This window comes from Anolis carolinensis, chromosome 2 (genome assembly GCF_035594765.1).
Source record: "Anolis carolinensis isolate JA03-04 chromosome 2, rAnoCar3.1.pri, whole genome shotgun sequence".
Lineage (NCBI taxonomy): Eukaryota > Metazoa > Chordata > Lepidosauria > Squamata > Dactyloidae > Anolis > Anolis carolinensis.
The window spans coordinates 299,598,611-299,619,647 of NC_085842.1; the positions used below are offsets into that span (position 1 = coordinate 299,598,611).

At 39.2% G+C, this 21,037-nt stretch overlaps 1 protein-coding gene across 2 annotated transcripts in view; it reads left to right on the top strand.

Annotated features, from left to right (window-relative positions):
• Window positions 1–21,037, top strand: part of hcn1 (hyperpolarization activated cyclic nucleotide gated potassium channel 1) — a 239,717-nt gene that overhangs the window by 17,791 nt on the left and 200,889 nt on the right. For both annotated transcript variants that reach the window (XR_001729856.2, XM_003216221.4), the window contains exon 2: window positions 19,307–19,730. Coding sequence is in view for 1 of the 2 variants with exons in the window: in XM_003216221.4 (XP_003216269.1) it covers window positions 19,307–19,730 (424 nt within the window). In the remaining variant the exon portion in view is untranslated. The remainder of the gene's footprint in view (window positions 1–19,306; window positions 19,731–21,037) is intronic.

Consider the following 21,037-nt stretch of genomic DNA (forward strand, 5'->3'; position numbering starts at 1 on the left):
TGGAGCAAAGAAACAGCTGTGGCAGTGCTCTGCAAAGTCATTAAAGAAATAGGGATGCTTTGAATGCTCTGGGATCAGAGAGCATTTTTTTTTCCAAGGGGTTTCAAAAGGTTCAGGCTACAGAACAAAATGTATCGCTGAAAAATAAACTGTACTGGTGGAAAAAGATAATGTGAAAAATTCTTCTCTCCTGATGGCTACAAACACATCCACACAATTGTATTATAATCAGATGCTATATTGCGCTTTTGTCAGAATGCAGAATTTCACAATGGGCATAAAAATATGTATTGCAATTTCACAATGGACATACAAATTATATAAGTGCATGTAGAACCCAGTATTGATTGAACATGGCAGAAACTATATTCAAAAATTAGAGAAAGAAAATTAAATTGTAGGCCTAAAGGCAGGGATTCTGGTGACATGTGTCTTTGTCAGCTGGTCTTGAAACATTTTTAGTCCAAAGAGTTGAATAAAAATGCTTAAATAATTGATGTATAAGGAGAGTGCAAAGACTCCTGAGACTAAATCCAGCTTTGGCAGTAAAGCATGTAAAGCAAAAAAATGACAGTTTATTTCTGTAATAGCTATATTTATTTTGAACAGCTTATGCATGAGATTTTAGTGCCTATAATTTGCACTGTTGTGTCTCCATTATACCTGCAAAATACCCATTTTTTTCAGTGTTTATCCTAATTGTGGCATTCCATTCCTATTGATGAGGAATGGGCATATTATTCTGGTATGGGGTGGATAAAGAGCAACTATAGGTCTGCATGTTGTTGGAAAATGATAGCCATACATCTCACAAGTGGCATAACTAGTATTCTTAAGGTAAGATGAGCAGCACAGAAACATAGGAGACTTAGGGTGCACCTTGATGGGGCATGAAAAATGGGTGATCTGGACTGGGGTACTCCAGATCAGCATCATCAAACTGCCTCTGTGGTTGGATGACAGCTAACCACTATTAATCTGCACCACTTCACCTGTCCCCTTCAATCTGCCATTTGCACAGAAATGAAGGTGGACTATGTTCAGCAGCTGGAATGATGATATCCACAGTGCCGGGGCAAAGCAAGAGAGGGGAAAGGAGAAGGAGGAGTTGCTCCTCCTCTCTTCTTCAGTTCCCATGCCACTCTTGATACTGTCACTCAAGATGCTGAGCCATGCACAGCTCCATTTTTGTGCCTGATGGGCACCACATAGAGCAGATCAAAGCGGCAAAGGAGGTATTATTCCCTGGCCCTGGCACAGGAAAGCAGGAGAGCACTGTATTCCACTGCAGCTACTTTCAGAATATGAAGTGGCACAGTTAATTGCATATGCCACACATGGAGTATTCTTGAGTTTGGGAAAGCTTTGGAGTGTACTGCAACTTATCTTAACATGGTTCAGGGACACATTATGCCAAAATAGCGCTATGTTTCATGAACTTGCTGTGGATTTGATTTAGCCTTACATTGGCTTAAAGTGCCAGTGAAAATGTGCCATTAATTTTCAGTGTAAAACAGCATATGAAGTGGGTTTGCATACAAATACTAAAGGTATTGTAACTTCTCATGGTGAGAGTATCTATCCTTGAAGAGGAGGGAGAAATATCAGACAACAAAATGAAGGATGAACAAACTGACTAACTAAAAACTATCAGGGATGGAGGAAGAGAGAAAGAGGGAAGGAGAGTATAGTTAAGATCAATAAATAAGAAATTACATGAATAGATGCCATATATAAACTCTCAGGGAAACATGCAAAGTAGCAACTAGAGAACAAAGGTGTGCTAAGATTGCCACTTATAACACATCTGGCACAAAGATTTGTGTTCTGGTTAGATCTTGAGTAGTGGATTGGAAATCAGTTTACTTATTTTTGGACAGGAGCTATTTGGGAACAAGATTCAGCACCTACAATATCTTCTTAAAGTTCAAACTTAAACTGGAATGGATTCATTATCAACAGTTGTAGAAACTACCATCTGCCACTGATTTATTGTGGGGTTAATTGTTCTACTTCTTCTGAAATTGGATGGGCCTGAATTGTGGCTAATGAGTTCAGTAAGTGATAGATAGGCTGATTTGCCTTTTATAAGTGAGATACATAACACTGGCTATAATTAACTCAGAATTGTTTCTCACTGGATAGGCTTAGGTGTGCATGTGTTGTCAAGTAGTTTAATATCCTGGATTTCAGAGAGTTAGCTTTTTGAGGGTAGGGGTTGTTCGTCTTCATCTATTGATCCTTGTTTATTTTCTAAACATTTATTTGGTGCACTTTCCCTAGAAAACTGGGCTCCAGCTTTCTCTCATGCAATGGTGCATACAATGCTCAAGTAAAAATACACAATTGTAAGTGGGATGATTGACAGATATTTTAGAGGGAAATTACATGAACTATTGTCAGTGAAAAAAATTGCCTCTTTAACACTAGCCTTTGACAAAATTTCTATAATAGTGCAAACATCCTGGATCAAGTAAGTGAATTGGCACATCTAACATGTTATACGTGTTATCCTAATACAAATCTGTAGCAAAATATTAGAACTTCATAAGAAATTATATCTTTTCCTAATCCTACTTGGACATTTCTTTGCTGCACAACAACTAATCTAAAGCTAGTGTAAGAGTGTCCTCTGAGATTGTTCTAACAATAATTTTTGAATACTGTATTTCTGTTTTTCATGTAAGTTTATTTTGTGCAGAGATTTGTCTATTTGCCCAATGTAGAAGGGCACTTGACAAAAATGGCATATGTCACTTTTGAAAGATGAGCAAATGGAATCCTTGATATCATGAGTAACATTCTCATATTTTGTGATGAAACTTCCTCAGTGGGTATGGAAATAGAATAGGCATATGGATTTGTAACAGGGTCGGGTCCTTGTGCTTGAATTCTTTTTCTTTTGTTGTTTTGGAATGTGATCCTAGGAAGTAGTTGGTTAAGATAATTGGGGAGATGTCTCTAAACAAGTACAGACAAACAACCCTTGGCCTGTGTGGGAACTGTAGGTGGCAAGAGATGTCCTATATATTTTCCTATCAAAATCTGTCCTCTAGTAAACTATTTCTGGCTAGCATTGGGTTGATTATGTTTCCACTTTTGGGGTGATTACTGTAGTTTGTGAAAATCCTGCATTAAATCCTTAAGTTATGGATCTTTCTCCAGAAAATCTGAACCAGTACAACTGCCTTGTAGAGCTTTGTCTGCAGACAATGACTTTCGTCATGCATTCTGGGTAGAAGCTGAGAGCATGTAAGTCAGTGTAGTGTTGGTTTTCAATATAATGTGGTGCTTAAATTCCTGTCACATGGTTGTCTATTGGTATTATGAAAGTCAATAGCTTTGTGAACTGGTCTAACCTTAGGTTGACAGGAGATTAAAGTTATTAAAATTCTAGTGGAACTTTTCAAGTGATTCCTGCCCATTGACTTAGAGCAGTTGTTCTCAACCTTCCTAATGCCACAACCCTTTAATGTTGTTGTGACAACTAACCTTAAAATTATTTTCATTGCTACTTCATAACTGTAATTTTGCTACTGTTATGAATCATAATGTAAATATATGATATGCAGGATGTATTTTCATTGTTACAAATTAAACATAATGAAAGCATAGTGAATAATCACACAAGCAATATGTAGTAATAATACCTAGAGAGAGAAATATCAGATTGAAATAATAATAGTAATTAATATTAATATTAATATATCTATCATAATTATGATTATAGAAATAATAATAATAATTACTATTATTATTATTTCTATCCTGCCTTTCTCTCCTTAGGGATTCAAGGCAGACAACAACCAATACAGAAGTATTCTGGGGTCTCATCTGACAACTGATTTAGATGTGCTTTCTAATACTGCTTAGTTTGGTAAAAAAATTTTTTTTAAAAAAGACAATCAGGTTAAAGGTCATAGAATCATAGAATCATAGAATAGTAGAGTTGGAAGAGACCACATGGGCCATCCAGTCCAACCCCCTGCTAAGAAGCAGGAAATCGCATTCAAAGCACCCCCGACAAATGGCCATCCAGCCTCTGCTTAAAAGCCTCCAAAGAAGGAGCCTCCACCACGGCCCCGGGGAGAGAGTTCCACTGTCGAACAGCTCTCACAGTGAGGAAGTTCTTCCTGATGTTCAGGTGGAATCTCCTTTCCTGTAGTTTGAAGCCATTGTTCCGTGTCCTAGTCTGCAGGGCAGCAGAAAACAAGCTTGCTCCCTCCTGCCTATGACTTCCCTTCACGTATTTGTACATGGCTATCATGTCTCCTCTCAGCCTTCTCTTCTGCAGGCTAAACATGCCCAGCTCTTTAAGCTGCTCCTCATAGGGCTTGTTCTCCAGACCCTTAATCATTTTAGTCGCCCTCCTCTGGACGCTTTCCAGCTTGTCAACATCTCCCTTCAACTGTGGTGCCCAAAATTGGACACAGTATTCCAGGTGTGGTCTGACCAAGGCAGAATAGAGGGGGAGCATAACTTCCCTGGATCTAGACGCTATTCCCCTATTGATGCAGGCCAGAATCCCATTGGCTTTTTTAGCAGCTGCATCACATTGTTGGCTCATGTTTAACTTGTTGTCCACAAGGACTCCAAGGTCTTTTTCGCACCTTGGTGCCAAAAGAAGGAAGCAGCCATATTGCAAGGTCTGTTCTGGTGCCTCCTTGCTTCCTGCCAGGGAAAAGGAGAAAGCAAGCAGAAAGTTGGAGAAGCCAGTTTCTCCAAAGTTCCCAAGGCTTCTCCTTCCTTGGGCTCTGAAGTGCCATGATGTCTTTCTCACTCACATTATAGGCACTGATAGGAGGAAAAGAGAAAAATTAGAATATGGGGGAGTAAATGGGGAAAGCAGAGGTAGCCTTCTTCCAAATCTAGAACACATCCAAATCTATCCAAAACCAGAGGCACCTTCAGTCAACTTCGCTCAAAATTATGCCTCCATGCCCTGGAAAGAGATGTCCCTCTAAGAGAAAAAGAAAGGAAAAGTCCAGGAAAAGAACCCAGAGGTGAGAGACAGGAGAGGACGGGAGGAAGGAGTTGGAGGAGGATGAAAAAGAAGAAGGAGCCACAGGAATGGGAGAGAAGCAGAGGGAGGAAAGAGTGAAGGAAGGAAGGAGTTGAACAGGAAGGAAGAAGGAACCACAGAAATACGAGAGAAGCTGTGAAGGGAGGAAAAATGGAAGAAAGGAGAGAGTTGAAGAAGAGAGAAGGATACACAGAAATGGGGGAGAGGCAGTGAATGAAGGGAGGTAAGAAGGAATTGTCGAAGAAGGGAGCAGTCTCCACTGAGAGGACCAATCTCCCTCCTGTCTTCCCCTGCTGCTGCCTACTGCTTATTCTGGGGCATCCTGCAGGAAGAAGAGGAGGAAGAGGTGAGGAAGGCCGAGGCACAGCTGAGAGCAGAAGGTGGCGGCTGCTGCTTTTGCTGCTTCTCCTCCTAGCGGTGCTGCTTCTGCCGGCTACTGGTGGTGGGCAGGCAGCGGTGGGCAGAGAAGCTTCAGGAACCTACTCTCCTCCTCCTCCTCCTCTTCTTCTCCTTTATCTTCTTCCTCACTTCCAAAGCAGCGGCAGTGGTACAGCTCCAGGCTAAGCATTGTGTTGTTGCCGCTGCTGGGCAGGAACTGAGTGGAGGCAGAGGCACTGGAGGAGGAAAGAGGGAGAGAAAGGAGGAGGGAGGGAGGGAAAGAAGAAAAGAAAGGTGGGGGAGTTTGACAGATCACCCCACAGGAACAGGAGGGGAAGTAATAGGAAGGGAGGGCATCTCGTCCTTCCTCTTTCTTCCTGCAACCCCTGTCAAATCGACCCCCAAAGGGGTCAAGACCAACATGTTGAGAACTGCTGACTTAGAGGATAAAGATATCATCAGTGTTCCTCAGACGGAGGGGAGAGTTTTGAAGACAGGAGCTGAGATTGTGCTCTTCTAATCATCCATAAATATACTGGCATACTGTGGTATGAATGTCAGTAGTCTTTTTTGAAAATAATGTTGCTGCATTATTTTATTTCTTTTTTCTGATTTATTTCACTCCTTGAACATATAAATGCACAGTGTCATTTTACTGGGATGTGAGATAAAGTTAGCAAGTTGGGTTAGAGCCTGGGGAGAATAAGAATCAGATTATCCCACAGCTCTGAAACTTAATTGATGATTTTGGAACAGCAACTGTCTTTTAACTCAGAACTGTGAAACTTAGTTTGTAGCGGATTTTAGAAACCCACAAGATGGATGGGGACATCTTCCAGAAGACACTCTGAGATGGGCTGGCCCTCATAAGTGCTGATGCGGATATCTGAATGTTCACACAAGCAGATTTCTTGTCATTATCTCTTCTCACCCTCCTGCTGCCTTTCCTTTTTCTCTCATGAACCCTGTTCCCTTTGGGGTCACTTGTGTCCCATGCTGGTGCCCACTGTGCAAATTCAAGCTTTGTTTAATTTCATAAACATCAGAACAAAGGAATGGTTGCAGAGAGCTCTCTTGGGAATTGCTTTCCAATTGTTTTTCCATTTAGCCACCTGTGTGGCTGTGGCTTTATTTGTTTATAACCCTCATCAGCTGCATATGTGCTGGAGCAGTCCACACCAGTATATAGAAATCACATGTTTTACTTGAGTGCAGGAATATACAGTCATGTGAATATGTGCATTTTTGGCCAAAATCAGATTTTAAGTGCACCTTTTTAACATGTATTTTTTGGCCATTAATGCAATCTAGTGTTCATTTTTGGCAAATGTCATTTAGCCACCCCCCTTTATCTTGGTTCCTTCCACATTTTAGGGCCTCTGTATAAGGGCACTACATAGTAAGATGCACAATAAAATTTAATGTGGGAAAATTAGTTATAACAATGCCAGATCATACTAATGCCTGAGAGTAGGGCAGGTTCTTCTTTGAGTCCACCTTCAACAGACAGTCACCAACACCAGTTGGTCCCAGTGGCAGAGCACCTACCACCAGCAGCTAGAACTGAACTAGGAAGGAAATTATCTATGTGCCGAAAAAGGTCCTTTGGACCTCCCACTATGCAAACAAACACACTCACTATGCTACAAACACAAGTAACACCCTATCTAGTAAGTCAGAAAAAATTCACACAACATTAATGTCTCTTAAATATTTTGCCAATATTTCCTGGTTAGTTTATTTTTCAAAAATTAAACAACTGAATCAAAAGTTAAATCATTTCAAATATACTAGGGCCAGTTCTTGAAGAAAATTCATAGACTCACAGAGTTGGAAAGAATCACTATGACTATCCAGTATAAAACCAGTCCATATCTCCAGTTAGTTGCATATTAGCCTAAGTATTTTTTCTGTTTGTACATTTTCTCTTCTAATACTTAGTAGTTTGGTCCTTAACTATAAGGTTATCTGTGTGAAAAAGAACGTGAGTCACAAAAATGCAATGTGAAAATGGAGCAGATAATGTATTTCACATCTTCCTACTGTTTTGTGAGTTAGCAAATCAGATCCTAGTATCACTTCCCTTTTGCAAACATTTATGTTTGCATGCATACACTTACTGTGAAATGTTCACACTTAGTCATTTTTAACTTTGCTGAAACTGTATCGTCTCATTTTCTGACTGAAGTGAAGCAAATACCATTGTGTTCTCCCTCCAAGCAAAGAGACCAGTAGCCAATCACCATCGCAACAAACAAGTTACATAATTTCAGAATTCTCAAGCATTAAACGGTAGCTGAAACTGAAATACTACTGAAGAGTAAATTCATAAAAGAAAAAAGGGATCATAAATGTGCAAATTTATACCAAATAACATTTTGAAAATCAAGTATGGCACGCAGCCAGTTATTGCCAACTCTACTCTCAAAGTAGTTGTATGGATGATTCAGCATGAATTAGTTCCCCAGCCCTGCTTGCACTTGATCATTGCTATTTTGGAAAAGAAGGAAATTAACTGATGCATTTACATATCAGAGATTACTACTTAGCTTTAGGGGTAAATATTCTTAAATAGAAGCTAAATGCCTTGGCAGTCATGGTATTTTCAAAGTTAAGGCTTGCAACTGAGTGCCTTATTCTACTTTGCTTACTGCATGGTGATGAAACCACGGATATAAGTCCAAATGTTTTAATCAACTTGACCTTTAAAATATTGTTAAATAGATATTCTTATAACAGACATACAGAGGCTTAGTTAGACATAATAATCCTACAAATGATAAACCATGACCTGGAAACTAACTAATCTACAGTATTTGATGTATTCTCTTAAATCATAGTTTGCTCTGATGTTCAGAATGGGAAACTATGGCTAGAGAGCTCCATTCAAATTAGGCTATTAGTCTATGAAATCCTTGTTTTAAATAAGACTTTAAACAATGGTTTCCTAGTCTGGACATCATAGGAAACAGTGGTTTAAAAATTATAGCTTTTCTGAAGATGGGTGTAAAGGGAAGGGAAGGGAAGAGAAGGGGGGACAAGAATATGAGTCTTTCACAAAGCCAATAAACCATGATTTGCCAGACTAAAATCACCATGAGCCATTCCATACTGCCCTTTATTCCAGGATCTGATTCCAGATTATCTGCTTTAAACTAGAATATATGAGTCCCCACTGCCAGATAATTTGAGATAAACAGATAATCTGGGATCAGATCCTGGAATAAAGGGGCAGTGTGGAAGGGCCTTATATCTGCTTTGGACTGAAGGAAACAAATAAAGTCAATTTAGCAGCTTTCTAATAGTACAACACACTTAGTTTTATTTTGATTTTAAGTTATTGATTTTAAGTTAATGGCGTGCCTGTATTTGTCAGACAATGAGCTCTCAATGAAAGTTTTTATGGGTGCTTTCCAAAAAGCAGCAGGCTTCAATCTTGTGTCTATGTTTATGTTCATATGTATCTGAAAGATGGGCTAGGACAGGTCATTCCACATTCCAGCAATTATTTTGCTCTTTATAGCTGTCCATCTTAGAGTTCCTTTGGAAGTCAATGTTTTCTGAATCATCCCTTGTTTTAGATACTTTTGGTACGCTTTTATTAGTAAGTGCTTGAGGGGATAAAGGAATTCATTATTAGACTTGAGAAAGATATATAGAGCTATCCTGAGTCAAGCTGTGACTACTGCAGTGTTTGGTGCTCCTTGAAAGGAATTTTAAAGTGTATGCATCTTAAAAACATGTATACTATTCATGTATTTATTCAGTTACTTAATATCTTGCTATTTTCCAAGAACTGGTACTCAAGACGGGTTACACGTTTTGCTACACACATACTCTCCAACAAATTTAACAGGGACAGTCCTAGTTAATTCTCTGTCATCCCACTCTCAGCTACTTTGCTTTTTTTTCTTCCTCATACTTTATCCCTTTGTCTTCAGGTTACTTCCGCTGCAGCAAATTGAGTTCAAAGTAAAAATAGTTTATGATCAATTAAATCAAGGAGAGGAGATAAACTTTTATAATCTGGCAGACAATAGCAGCCACATCCTCTCCTAACTTGTCAGTCCTTCTCTGATATTGCTCGGCCACGTGAGTCCCAGTTTTCATCTGGGAAATGTTGTGAAGAGAGGGTATGAACATAGGTGTACTATCTAACCACAATGAAACAGAATATCATTTTAAAACAATAGAATTAAAAGCAATTTTAAAAACATACGAGTTAAAAAGTACAACATGCCCCATTAAAAGTTCTGTTTCATCTGCCTGTCAATGGTTCTAAACCCTGTCTGAATAAAAAGGCCTTTGAGAAGTCAGCTTTTCAAACTACTGTTAGTGTCTCAGTAGCAATACATATCTATATATACCTTCAAGTTGCCCATTGACTTTTGGCAACTCCATGCTTTTCATAGGTTTTTCGTAGGCAAGGAATACAAGGGTACAAAACACAGATGTACTGAGAGGCAAACCTACTAAGTGGGTATTTGAAGTTATATATGAACCTGTTTACCTGTTCCACTCTTAGGGCAATGCAATGACTTTAGATCTTTTCCATGCTGGCATCTTGATTTTGGAATGCTGTTCCAAAAGATATATGGTTGTGACTATTTTTACTGGCATTTTGGCACAGAGCACAGGCCATCTGTTTACCTGGGCAATTATGAATGGTTAGTCGCTACTGTAATAAGTATCTTTTTATTGATTGTTTACTCATGGCTGATTCTTGTATTTTTTTGTTGCTGTTTTAACACTCTTCAGATTATTGCTTTTTGTTTTAATGAAGAGTGAGATATAAAAAAGTAATGGGAATAACCCTCCCAAAAGAAGAAGAGGACAGCTGGACTGGACTGTATGCCAAATATTATTGAGCAGTTTGATGGGTGTATGCCTAGAGCTTAGCAATAGGAACAGTAAATTTCCCCTCAGTTAAATGCAGACATTCATACATCACAACAGGGAATTCAAAATATTTTTTTTTACTCTAAGCAAAACAAACATCCAACCAGAATTCATCTTTCAACTATCATTTAAATATTTGGAATTGAAAATGTTCATCTGCTGAATATTGAATTGTCACAAGATATTTGTTTAGGAAATTTCATTCAAAAGAAATTTTTTTTGCCAATACCCTTGTTGGATTATCAGTTACCCCCATGGGTATTGATTTTGCCAATATCCTCATAGTAGTTCTACTCTCTGTGGCAGAGAGCAGAAATCATTCAAGCCAGGATAATCTTAAGTCAAAATGATTTGAGTGAGTTTATTGTTTATACTCATGTATAAGTCCAGAAATGTTAGTAAAAAAAATCAGCCCATAAAACCTATTTCGACTTATCCATGGGTCAGTGTAAGTACTGTGCCCTAACTCTTATCAATAAAGGAAGCAACTCGTGAGTTGAGCGATGAAAGGTGAGAGCTAAGCCCATCCTAGGAGAAGTTAAAAGAAGCTTTGACCTCTCTACTCTCTCTGTTGTAGAGTCGCTTTTGACCTTTTCAAATGCCTTTTGAATGCATGGGAAAATGGTCGCAGCCAGAGATGGCTGGTCCACTGACACAGCATTGGCACTTTCCCCTCTCCACAGAATCACCTACTACTTATTCATATCAAACTCCATAACTTTGGCCCCAAAACCTGCCTTTGACTTATACATGAGATCACTTTATGTACAGGCATATATGGTACATGAGTTCTGTTAGCTCTCTTGAGTGTTCTTTTTTAGTAAAAAGTTGGAGGAAAAAGAACAAATCTGTAGTTTTTCTTCCCTTTATGATTCTATTAGAAATAGGCTTGTGTCTTGTGTTGTCGAAGGCTTTCATGGCCGGGATCACAGGGTTGTTGTATGTCTTTCGGGCTGTGTGGCCATGTTCCAGAAGTATTCTCTCCTGACGTTTCGCCCACATCTATGGCAGGCATCCTCAGAAGTTGTGAGGTATCTCACAACCTCTGAGATATTACCACAGAGTAATTGTGTATTACCTCACAACCTCTGAGGATGCCTGCCATAGATGTGGGCGAAACGTCAGGAGAGAATACTTCTGGAACATGGCCACACAGCCCGAAAGACATACAACAACCCAGCCTTGCGTCTTCTTAGACTGGGGATTGCTACATCTGCACAGAAGTCAGAATGTAAGAAAAATGGCACACTCATGATTTTAGAGTGAAATGTATTTATTTTCAGAATACTGTGCCAGGCTAAGTGCATTCAGATGAAAACAATTCAGTCAATAGGAGAGGACAGTATACTGCCCACAAACCCTCAGAAATAATTTGAAATGTCATTGCAGATGAACAAATTTGACATCATACCAGTCCTTTTCCTTTGTGGATGCTGTTGTTATAATAGGACTTTATTCCTCTAAAATGCACATTTTTAAAAGCAGAAAATTGCCAGATGATGACATGAAACCCCATCCTTCCCATTATATTTCCCACTAGCAGTACTTGTAAAGTAGCAGTGTTTGGCCCAGAGCTCGATGTAGCCTCTTAAGGATGCAAATGCACAGTTAAAACAAAATGTTTTGTTTGGCAATATTTCCACAATAGTTTTGGATACGTTTCTGAGGGATAGGGTCCTGTGGATTTTAAAAATAGCAGACAGTATATTTTCCTCTAGTAAAGAAGAATTCCTCCAGGAATCAATAAAGAGACCTCTCTGAACAGTAGGTCAATACAGAAAATGGCAGATCTGCAAAACACATTTCAATCATGGTCATTATAATCATGATGGGTGTGTATTTTAATGTAAAAAGGAAAATGACTTTATTTCAATACAAGCTAGGATTCTGCTATACAGAAAACAGCCTTCATTTCAAGGTTTCTTGTTTTGGGGGTAGACAATGTTGAGACCTAAGATTACATATGGTTTACAGTTCTTAATCTTTCTACTCTGGCATTTTCTGACAAAAAGAAAAAAAGGGGGAGGGGACTTGTTTACTTTAGAAGCCCCCTAAAATAAGTGGCAGTTTATCTATGGCTACTATACAAAATCCCAGAATACTTGGGATTTGTATCTACACAAACACAAGATAGTCGATGTACAAAGAAAATATGTCCAAATAACATATAATATTATTATTAATAATATTTGTACGGGGAACTTTAATAATATTATATGTTATTTGGACATATTTTCTTTGTACATAGACTATCTTGTGTTTGTGTAGTTTATCTATGGCCACATTATCAGGAGCTTAAGTTTCAATAACCAACAGAAGAAACAGCCAAAGTCAAGAGTCCGGTGTCAAAAAAGGCCCAAATTAAGGAGTCCTTGAAAGTCAAACTGAAGAACAAGCAGTACAAACCATAAACGGATAGGGGGAAGCCAATGCTGAGTTCCATAGTCCAAATAACCGAAGTCAAGCCCGTGAAGCAACAGAATCAAGTCAAGAACAAATGAAATCCAAAGTCACAGTCCAGGGTCAAAAATGCCAGTCATCCAAAGAGCAGCAGAGTCAGGTTACAAGACAAGAAAAAAAATGACATTGCTCTCCACAATAAGACTCAACACTAAGAGCCTTTTAATCCTATGATCCTAGCTGCTGCCTGTTTAATGATATGTTGTCGAAGGCTTTCATGGCCGGGATCAAAGGGTTGTTGTATGTCTTTCGGGCTGTGTGGCCATGTATCACGTCTCCTGACGTTTCACCCACATCTATGGCAGGCATCCTCAGTGTCTGTGCGCACTCAGAATAAACCTACAAGCCACTCTAAACACCTTCGCAGAAGTATACGAGAAGCTCGGCCACTCACTGAACATCGAGAAAACCAAAGTGTTCTTCCAACAGGCACCAGCTAACCCCTCTGCAATGCCAGGAATACAGCTTAATGGTGTAACATTAGAAAATGTTGACCATTTCCACTACCTTGGCAGCCACCTCTCCAGCACTGAAGCGATGCTCGTATGCCATCAACTTCGCTGGACTGACCACGTTGTGCGAATGCCCGATCACCGTCTCCCAAAGCAGTTACTCTACTCCGAACTCAAGAATGGGAAATGGAATGTTGGTGGGCAGGAAAAGAGATTTAAAGATGGGCTTAAAGCCAACCTTAAAAACTGTGGCATAGACACTGAGAACTGGGAAGCCCTGGCCCTTGAGCGCTCTAATTGGAGGTCAGCTGTGACCAGCAGTGCTGCGGAGTTCAAAGCGGCACAAATGGAGGGCTTAAGGGAGAAAAGTGCCAAGAGGAAGGCCCGTCAAGCCAACCCTGACCGGGACCGCCTTCCATCTGGAAACTGATGTCCTCACTGCGGGAGAACATGCAGATCAAGAATAGGTCTCTTCAGCCATCTACGGACCCACCCCCAAGATGGAAGATAATTGTCCTCGAACTACGAGGGATCACCTAAGAAGAAGACTTCAGCTTGCTTAGACTGTTGAAAAGTGATTGTTACTGATGAAGGCTAGTCTTCAGCAGTGGCTGAGCAAGGCTGGGGAGACTCCTGGGAGTTGCTAACCTTGACCGCTGGACCACCCAGCAAGTCCTCATCCTCACTATCGGAGCTGGCTGTGATATTACCTTTCAAACAGGTGATAGGGTCCTGCCTGAATAATTTAACACAGATAAATAAACTTCTCATTTGTCAAAACAGAAGTGCACTTCCAACCATTTCAGTTTTTAAAAGATTTTTGGCAACTTGTTTAGACACTGGCATGTTCCAAGTATAGCAAACTGGCTGCTAAAACAGTTGCTGTAGTTGCCTAACTCTGTTATATTAAAGGACTCTGTGGTTAGCATTTCTTTTAAAGAAGAAAAATAAGCAGAGACGAGAGGAGCCTTGAAATTGTCCATTTGTAATCAGTATGGTATATTGAGCAGGTACATGGGCCATTTCACCATAGAGTTTCCCACTGGGGAGAGATGTATTGTATAATAATTTCCACTAGAATTTTTCTTATGTTATTGTCAATTTATATCAATATACTCAAAGGTCTATTTCTCCAGCATTTGCAGAAGTGCCCAGCTTAGGAGGATGAGTTTCTAAGAACCAAGTGGAAGCAGAAAATAGGTATTAGGGTAATCAAAAGAAGGAATATTTGAGAACTCTATTGCTTAGATAGAAAAGTCTTGTTCTTGCTGAATCCTTCTAGAAGAATAAGGATAGTAGGCATGAGAGAGAGAGAGAGAGAAACATGGAGGAGGCCAGAAAAAAGGGAGTAATCAGCCTAGGGTCAGTTTCTTACATGTAAAACAGGACAATCTTTTGAGTAATACTATCTGAACCAGATGATGTTATCTGCCCATAATGATCTGGGGTAGGTGACAGACAGAGGACACAAGGAAAAGAATGGCCAAGTTTCTAATCTCTCTATCTAAGCCATTAAGTGGACAAGACAGCAGCGAGAACACATATGGAACCTGTTGCATCTTCCATCAAATACGCAACTTATTTATTCTTTCTGAGGTAGCTCATCTGTTTGTGCTGTTAATCATTTTTCTACACTTAAATATTTTGGTCAAAAAAATGTGTTCCCTAAGTGAAGAAAAAAGGCTCCAGTTGGGGTGCTGCTGTGGGTTAAACCGCTGAGCTGCTGAACTTGCTAACCAAAAGGTTGTTGATTCAAATCCAGGGAGCGGGGTGAGCTCTCACTGTTAGCCCCAACTTCTGCCAACCTGGCAGTCCGAAAACATGCAAATGTGAGTAGATCAATAGGTACCGCTACAGCGGTAAGGTAATGGCACTGCATGCAGTCATGACAGCCACAAGATTTTGGAGGCATCTACTGGCTCTTCAGCTTAGAAATGGAGATGAGCACAAACCCCCAGAGTTGGACATGACTAGACTTAATGTCAGGGGAAAACCTTTACCTTTACCTACACAAAATTCAGTTTATTTGCATTGAAAACAGCATTTCTATCCATGTTTCATTGCAAATAATATTTCTGGATAAAATGAAGTTCCCTAAACAAAAATGTTATGGTTTTATGTACAAGAAAAGCATGCATGAATTTTGCACTAAATAAGTTCTGAATTGTGAATATCTTCAAAAATTGGAAGCTGGGGGAATTGCTAAATTGCTTTCTGCTCATTTTGAGAAGGAAATCAGTATCAATTTTCATTGTTGATTTGTAACTACTGTCTGATATTGTTGTATAGTCCAGGAAATGTGGCAAGTACATTGAATTTTTCAGTCCTTATGTGCAAGATTCTCACTGACTACAGCCTATTATTATCCACTAGCATAAATTACTTTTTCTTTACTGGGAAGGAAAGTTCTTCTGAACTGTCCTTTTTACTGAAGATGTGTCAAAAAAAAGCTGTAAAATATATATTGTCCATTGCTCATATGCTCTACTCTGCTACATTGGTGTTTTGAAAGGAATCTAAGAATAAATTTCATTGAGTTGCATTCAATACATTATTAACAGTTGTGCACTCTTTCATCGTAAAGGGAAACACAGTTATACATTTTGACAGCAAGACTAAGAAAAAAGTCTATCAAATGCCACTCATCCTTTCAAATATGGCACGGAATGATAATCCCATTCTTCAGCATAATGCTAAATGTATTCTGCATGCCAATCAATGGTAGGCAGAAATGGCAGAACTTTAACATGTTTATATAAATCTTGTGGCACTCTAAAACAGCAATACTCTAGCTTTGGCATCATCAGTCATCCTAAGAAGAAGTAGTCTTCATAATATAACCCAAAAGTGTGATCCAGCACTGGGAGTTTTATAATGGACATAGAAGTAAATATGGTGAGAACTAATTAAAAAAAACCCCAAATTATTGCCTTAATATCAGTCTTAATATGGAGCCCCCAGTGGCACAGCATGTTAAACTGCTGAGCTGCTGAACTCGCTCACTGAAAGGTCAGCAGTTCAAATCTGAGTAGGGTGAGCTCCCACTGTTAGCTCCAGCTTCTGCCAACATAGCAGTTTGAAAACATGCAAATGTGAGTAGATCAATAGGTACCACTCCAACGGGACGGTAACGGCACTCCATGCAGACATGCCAGCCACCTGACCTTGCTTTGAACAAATCTTCCCAAGAAAACCCTGTGATAGAGTTAAGTAAGGGTTGCCATAAGTCAAAAATGACTTATGGGTTGCCATAAGTCAGAAACAAGACCACACAATAACAACAACAACAACAGCAACAACATCAACTACTACTACTATTTTATTATGGATACCTTAGAATAATGTAATCATAGAGTTAGAAGAGACCACACAAGTCATCCTGTCCAACTCCCTGCCATGCAGAAACACACCATCCAAGCACCCCTGACAGATGGTCATCCACCTTCTACTTTAAAACCTCCAAAGAAGGAGTCCCCACTACACTCCAAGGCAGCATATATTTAGGAAGAACATAAGGTTTTTTTCTTCAGTTTCAAGTCTCCAGGGCATCAGAAAGCAAACTTGTCCCCTACTCAATGTGACATTCTTTCAAATATTTAAACATGGTTATTATGTTCTCTTTCAGCCTTCTTTTCTCCAAGCTAAACATAGTAAAGGTAAAGGTTTCCTCTGACGTTAAGTCCAGTCGTGTCCGACTCTGGGGGTTTGTGCTCATCTCCATTTCTAAGCCGAAGAGCCAGTGCTGTCTGTAGACACCTCCAAGGTCATGTGGCCAGCATGAGTGCATGGAGTGCCGTTACCTTCCTGCCGGAGCGGTACTTATTGATCTACTCACATTTGCATGTTTTCGAACTGCTAGGTTGGCAGAAGCTGGAGCTAACAGTAGGCGCTCACTCCACTCCCTGGATTTGAACCTGCGACCTTTCGGTCTGTAAGTTCAGCAGCTCAGCGCTTTAACACACTGCGCCATCAGGGGCTCCAAGCTAAACATAACCAGATCCCTAAACTGTTCCTCATAGGTTTCCAAACCTTTTATCATTTGGTCATCATTCATTGGACATTCCAGCTTGTCAATCTTCTTCTTGAATTATAGTGCCCAGAACTGGGGACAGTATTTCAGGTGAGGTCTGATCAAAGCAGAATAGAGTGAGACTATGACTTGCCTCAAACTCTATACCAATATTGATTCAGCCTAGCATTGGCTTTCTTAGTTGCAGCATCTCACTATTGAGACATGCTCAGCTTCTAGGTCTACAAATTTATTATTATTATTATTTACGTCATTTCTATCCCACCTTTCTGACCCGCAGGGATTCAAGGCGACTTACAGGTTTGTCAAAAATTTGATGCCAATAAAAACAACAACACAGTCTTCCCTTACTTATCGCAGGGGTTAGGTTCCAGGACCACCCGCAATAAGTGAAAATCAGTGAAGTAGGAACACTATATTTATTTTAATATGTATACATTATTTTAGTAGTTATACACTATTTAAAGTCTTTATCAACCAATCGTGTGTTGATAAATCGCCTTCTTCTCCTCCTGTTGCCGCTCAGGCTCCTTTTCTCTCCCTTTGGCTTCGCCTTCCTCCCTTCCTTAGGTTGTAAATTGTAATTTTTTATGATGTATAATAGTCTTTGAGAGTTTATTGAAAAACTGCTAAATAGCGAATCTGCGAAAAGTGAAAAGTAGTGTTATATTGCTTTTTTGATTTTGTGTTGTACTGTATATGATTATTTATTGTATTGCTGTAATTGTATTATGATATGTTGTCTTTATATTTTGCTATATTGTATTTGTCCCGGGCATGGCCCCATGTAAGCTGCCCCGAGTCCCCATTGGGGAGATGGTGGCGGGGTATAAATAAAGTTTTATTATTATTATTATTATTATTATTATTATTATTATTATTATTATTAGTGAGGGAACACTGTAATACAATACAGTAAAACATAAAGCAATTAATTTTACATTAGGCATTAAAATACATGAGACAATATACAAAACTTAAAACATATAAAGTGCATAAGTCTATTCATCCAAAAACCTTGTGTATAATCCTTGGTCCAGTCCGTGTCAACTAAGACTCCTAGATCACTTCCACATGTATTGTTTTCAAGCCACGTATCTCCCATCCTGTATCTGTACATTTTATTTTTATCGCCAAACCATAGTACCATCCATTTCTCTTTGTTAAAATTCATTTTGTTAGTTTTGGCCCATCTCTCTAACCTGTTAAGGTCATTTTTAATTCTTACCCTGTCTTCTGAGTATTAACTATCCCTCCCAATTTGATGTCTGCAAACTTGGTAAACATACCCTTTAAACCTTCATCCAAGTCATTAATAAAGATGTTGAACAGCACTGGGCCCAGGACAGACCCCTTTTGCACCCCACTGATCACTTATTTCCAGGATGAAGAGGATGAACCTTTGGGTTCGGCCAGTCAACCAATTCCCAATCTGCTTAACAATATCATTGTCTAGCTCACATTGTATTAGCTTCTTTGTGAAAATGTCATGGGGGACCTTGTCAAAGGCCTTACTGAAATTGAGATCTGCAGTTTTCCATTCATTTACCAAGCTTGTAACGCTATAAAAAACAGCAGATAAGGTTTGCCTGGCATGACTTCTTTTTGGAGAAACTCATGCTGACTCTTTTGTGAGTATGGCATCCTTTCTAAGTACTTCACCTTCTGTGAAAGGGATTGAGGAAGAAAAAAGAAACAGGTTGTATTTCTAGACAGAGCTTTACCACATTAAATCCTAATCATAAACCTTTTATTACAATGTTTTCCCAGTGTTGGTATTGATAGTATGTTAATTATGAGTTAATGACATGAAGTATTTGGTCATCTTGAGCTTTATTGGAATAAAAAGTGGCTGGGGAAACAGCTACCAGTTATTCCAAGTACTAGAATTATTATTTTCTCTAATGTGTTCTTGAGCTCCATTCTTTAGGACAGCATTTTGATATAATTATCAGTATTCCAATCAAATTTCTTCCCATTTGGTATTACATTATAAGACATAATTAAGAAGGGATAGCTTTATATTTTGCTCTGTTCATCAATTGCCTTTTCTCTTTTCCATAGGTTTTACTGGGACTTAATAATGCTTATAATGATGGTTGGAAACCTTGTCATTATCCCTGTTGGGATCACATTCTTCACGGAGCAGACAACCACGCCATGGATTATTTTCAATGTGGCTTCAGATACTGTATTTCTGTTAGACTTGATCATGAACTTTAGAACTGGAACTGTCAATGAGGACAGCTCAGAGATAATACTGGACCCCAAAGTGATCAAAATGAATTATTTAAAGAGCTGGTTCGTGGTGGACTTCATTTCATCAATACCAGTGGATTATATATTTCTCATTGTAGAAAAAGGAATGGATTCAGAAGTCTACAAAACAGCTAGAGCACTTCGCATTGTGAGATTCACAAAAATCCTCAGTCTGTTGCGTTTGTTACGGCTTTCAAGACTGATAAGATATATTCACCAGTGGGAAGAGGTGAGTGAGAAGATTTTGTGTATACCTGTACATCCGTCTTTTTTTTCAACAGATAATACTTTAAAGACATTTCTGTCATTGTCTGATTATTGTATATATTCATATAATTGTCTAGAAATCTTAGTTAAAAATAGCAAAAAACCTGTGTTAATTATCCATGGGTCCTGCAAATACTGTACATTAACTTTTATGAAAAAGGGAGCCATCCCTTCTCTGAGAAGAATAGAGAAATGTGAGAGCTTAGTCCATCCCAGGGGAACCTAAAAGAATCACCAACCTCCTTAATTTGGTCTACTATTGTATAAAACAGTTATTCCCAAACTATGGTCCTCCCTGCAGCCTCTTTGGCCAATGGTCAAAGATTCTGGGAATGGAAGTCCAAAACACCTGGAAGTGTAGGAAACAATAGTGCAGAGTCACTGCATCTGCTGGCTACATTTTCTTCATCCCCGAGTTGCTGAGATCTCAAAGACACATCTTTGAGATAAGGCACAGACTGACTCATGATAAAACGTCTCAGACACAGTGTCCTAATTCTGCTGTATTCTTCTTAGGGCAGCTTACCTGGCAACAAGCCTAATGCATTTTTGAAGTGAAGGCTGGTTTGAGATTTAAAAAAAGAATGTTTAAAGTTTTTAATTTTAATTTTGCTTCTCCTTCTACTGCTATGCTGCCTTAAGTTTTATGTCCTTTTTAATGTGTATGTTTTATTAGTCTTGCAGAGAAGTTGTTGTTTGGCCAGCAGTGTAGGAAAAGAACACACACAAACCCATATTTAACAACAACAGGTCTCTTGCCAGAACGAACTACAAGAGAATAAGGGTTTTGGAAAACCTGTGGTTTGTAAATACAGTTAAACAGTTCAGAAGTCAAAACATTAAAATATACTAAAAGAGAATGTGCAGACATTTAAAAACCTTTAAAACAATCCTATATAGTATTAAAACTCCAATTCTAGGCTGTAATTGCAGTTGAATTGCATTGCATAGGTCTACACTGAACATATAATGCAGAGTCGTACTGCACTGTATGGCAGTATAGATCTAGCCCTTGTAAGCTTGAGAAAGATCTCTAAAAGTGTTTGTCCTGCTTTCAGAAGGACAGAATGTATGGGGTCATCCTGGCCTCTCTGGGGAAGGAATTCCAGGATTCTGGGAGGAGGCACTCTTCCTTGTTCCCACCAAACCAGCCTGAAAAGGTAGTGCTTAGAGCAGTGGTTCTCAACCTGGGATCCCCAGATGTTTTTGGCCTTCAACTCCCAGAAATCCCAACCGTTGGTAATCTGGCTGGGATTTCTGAGAGTTGTA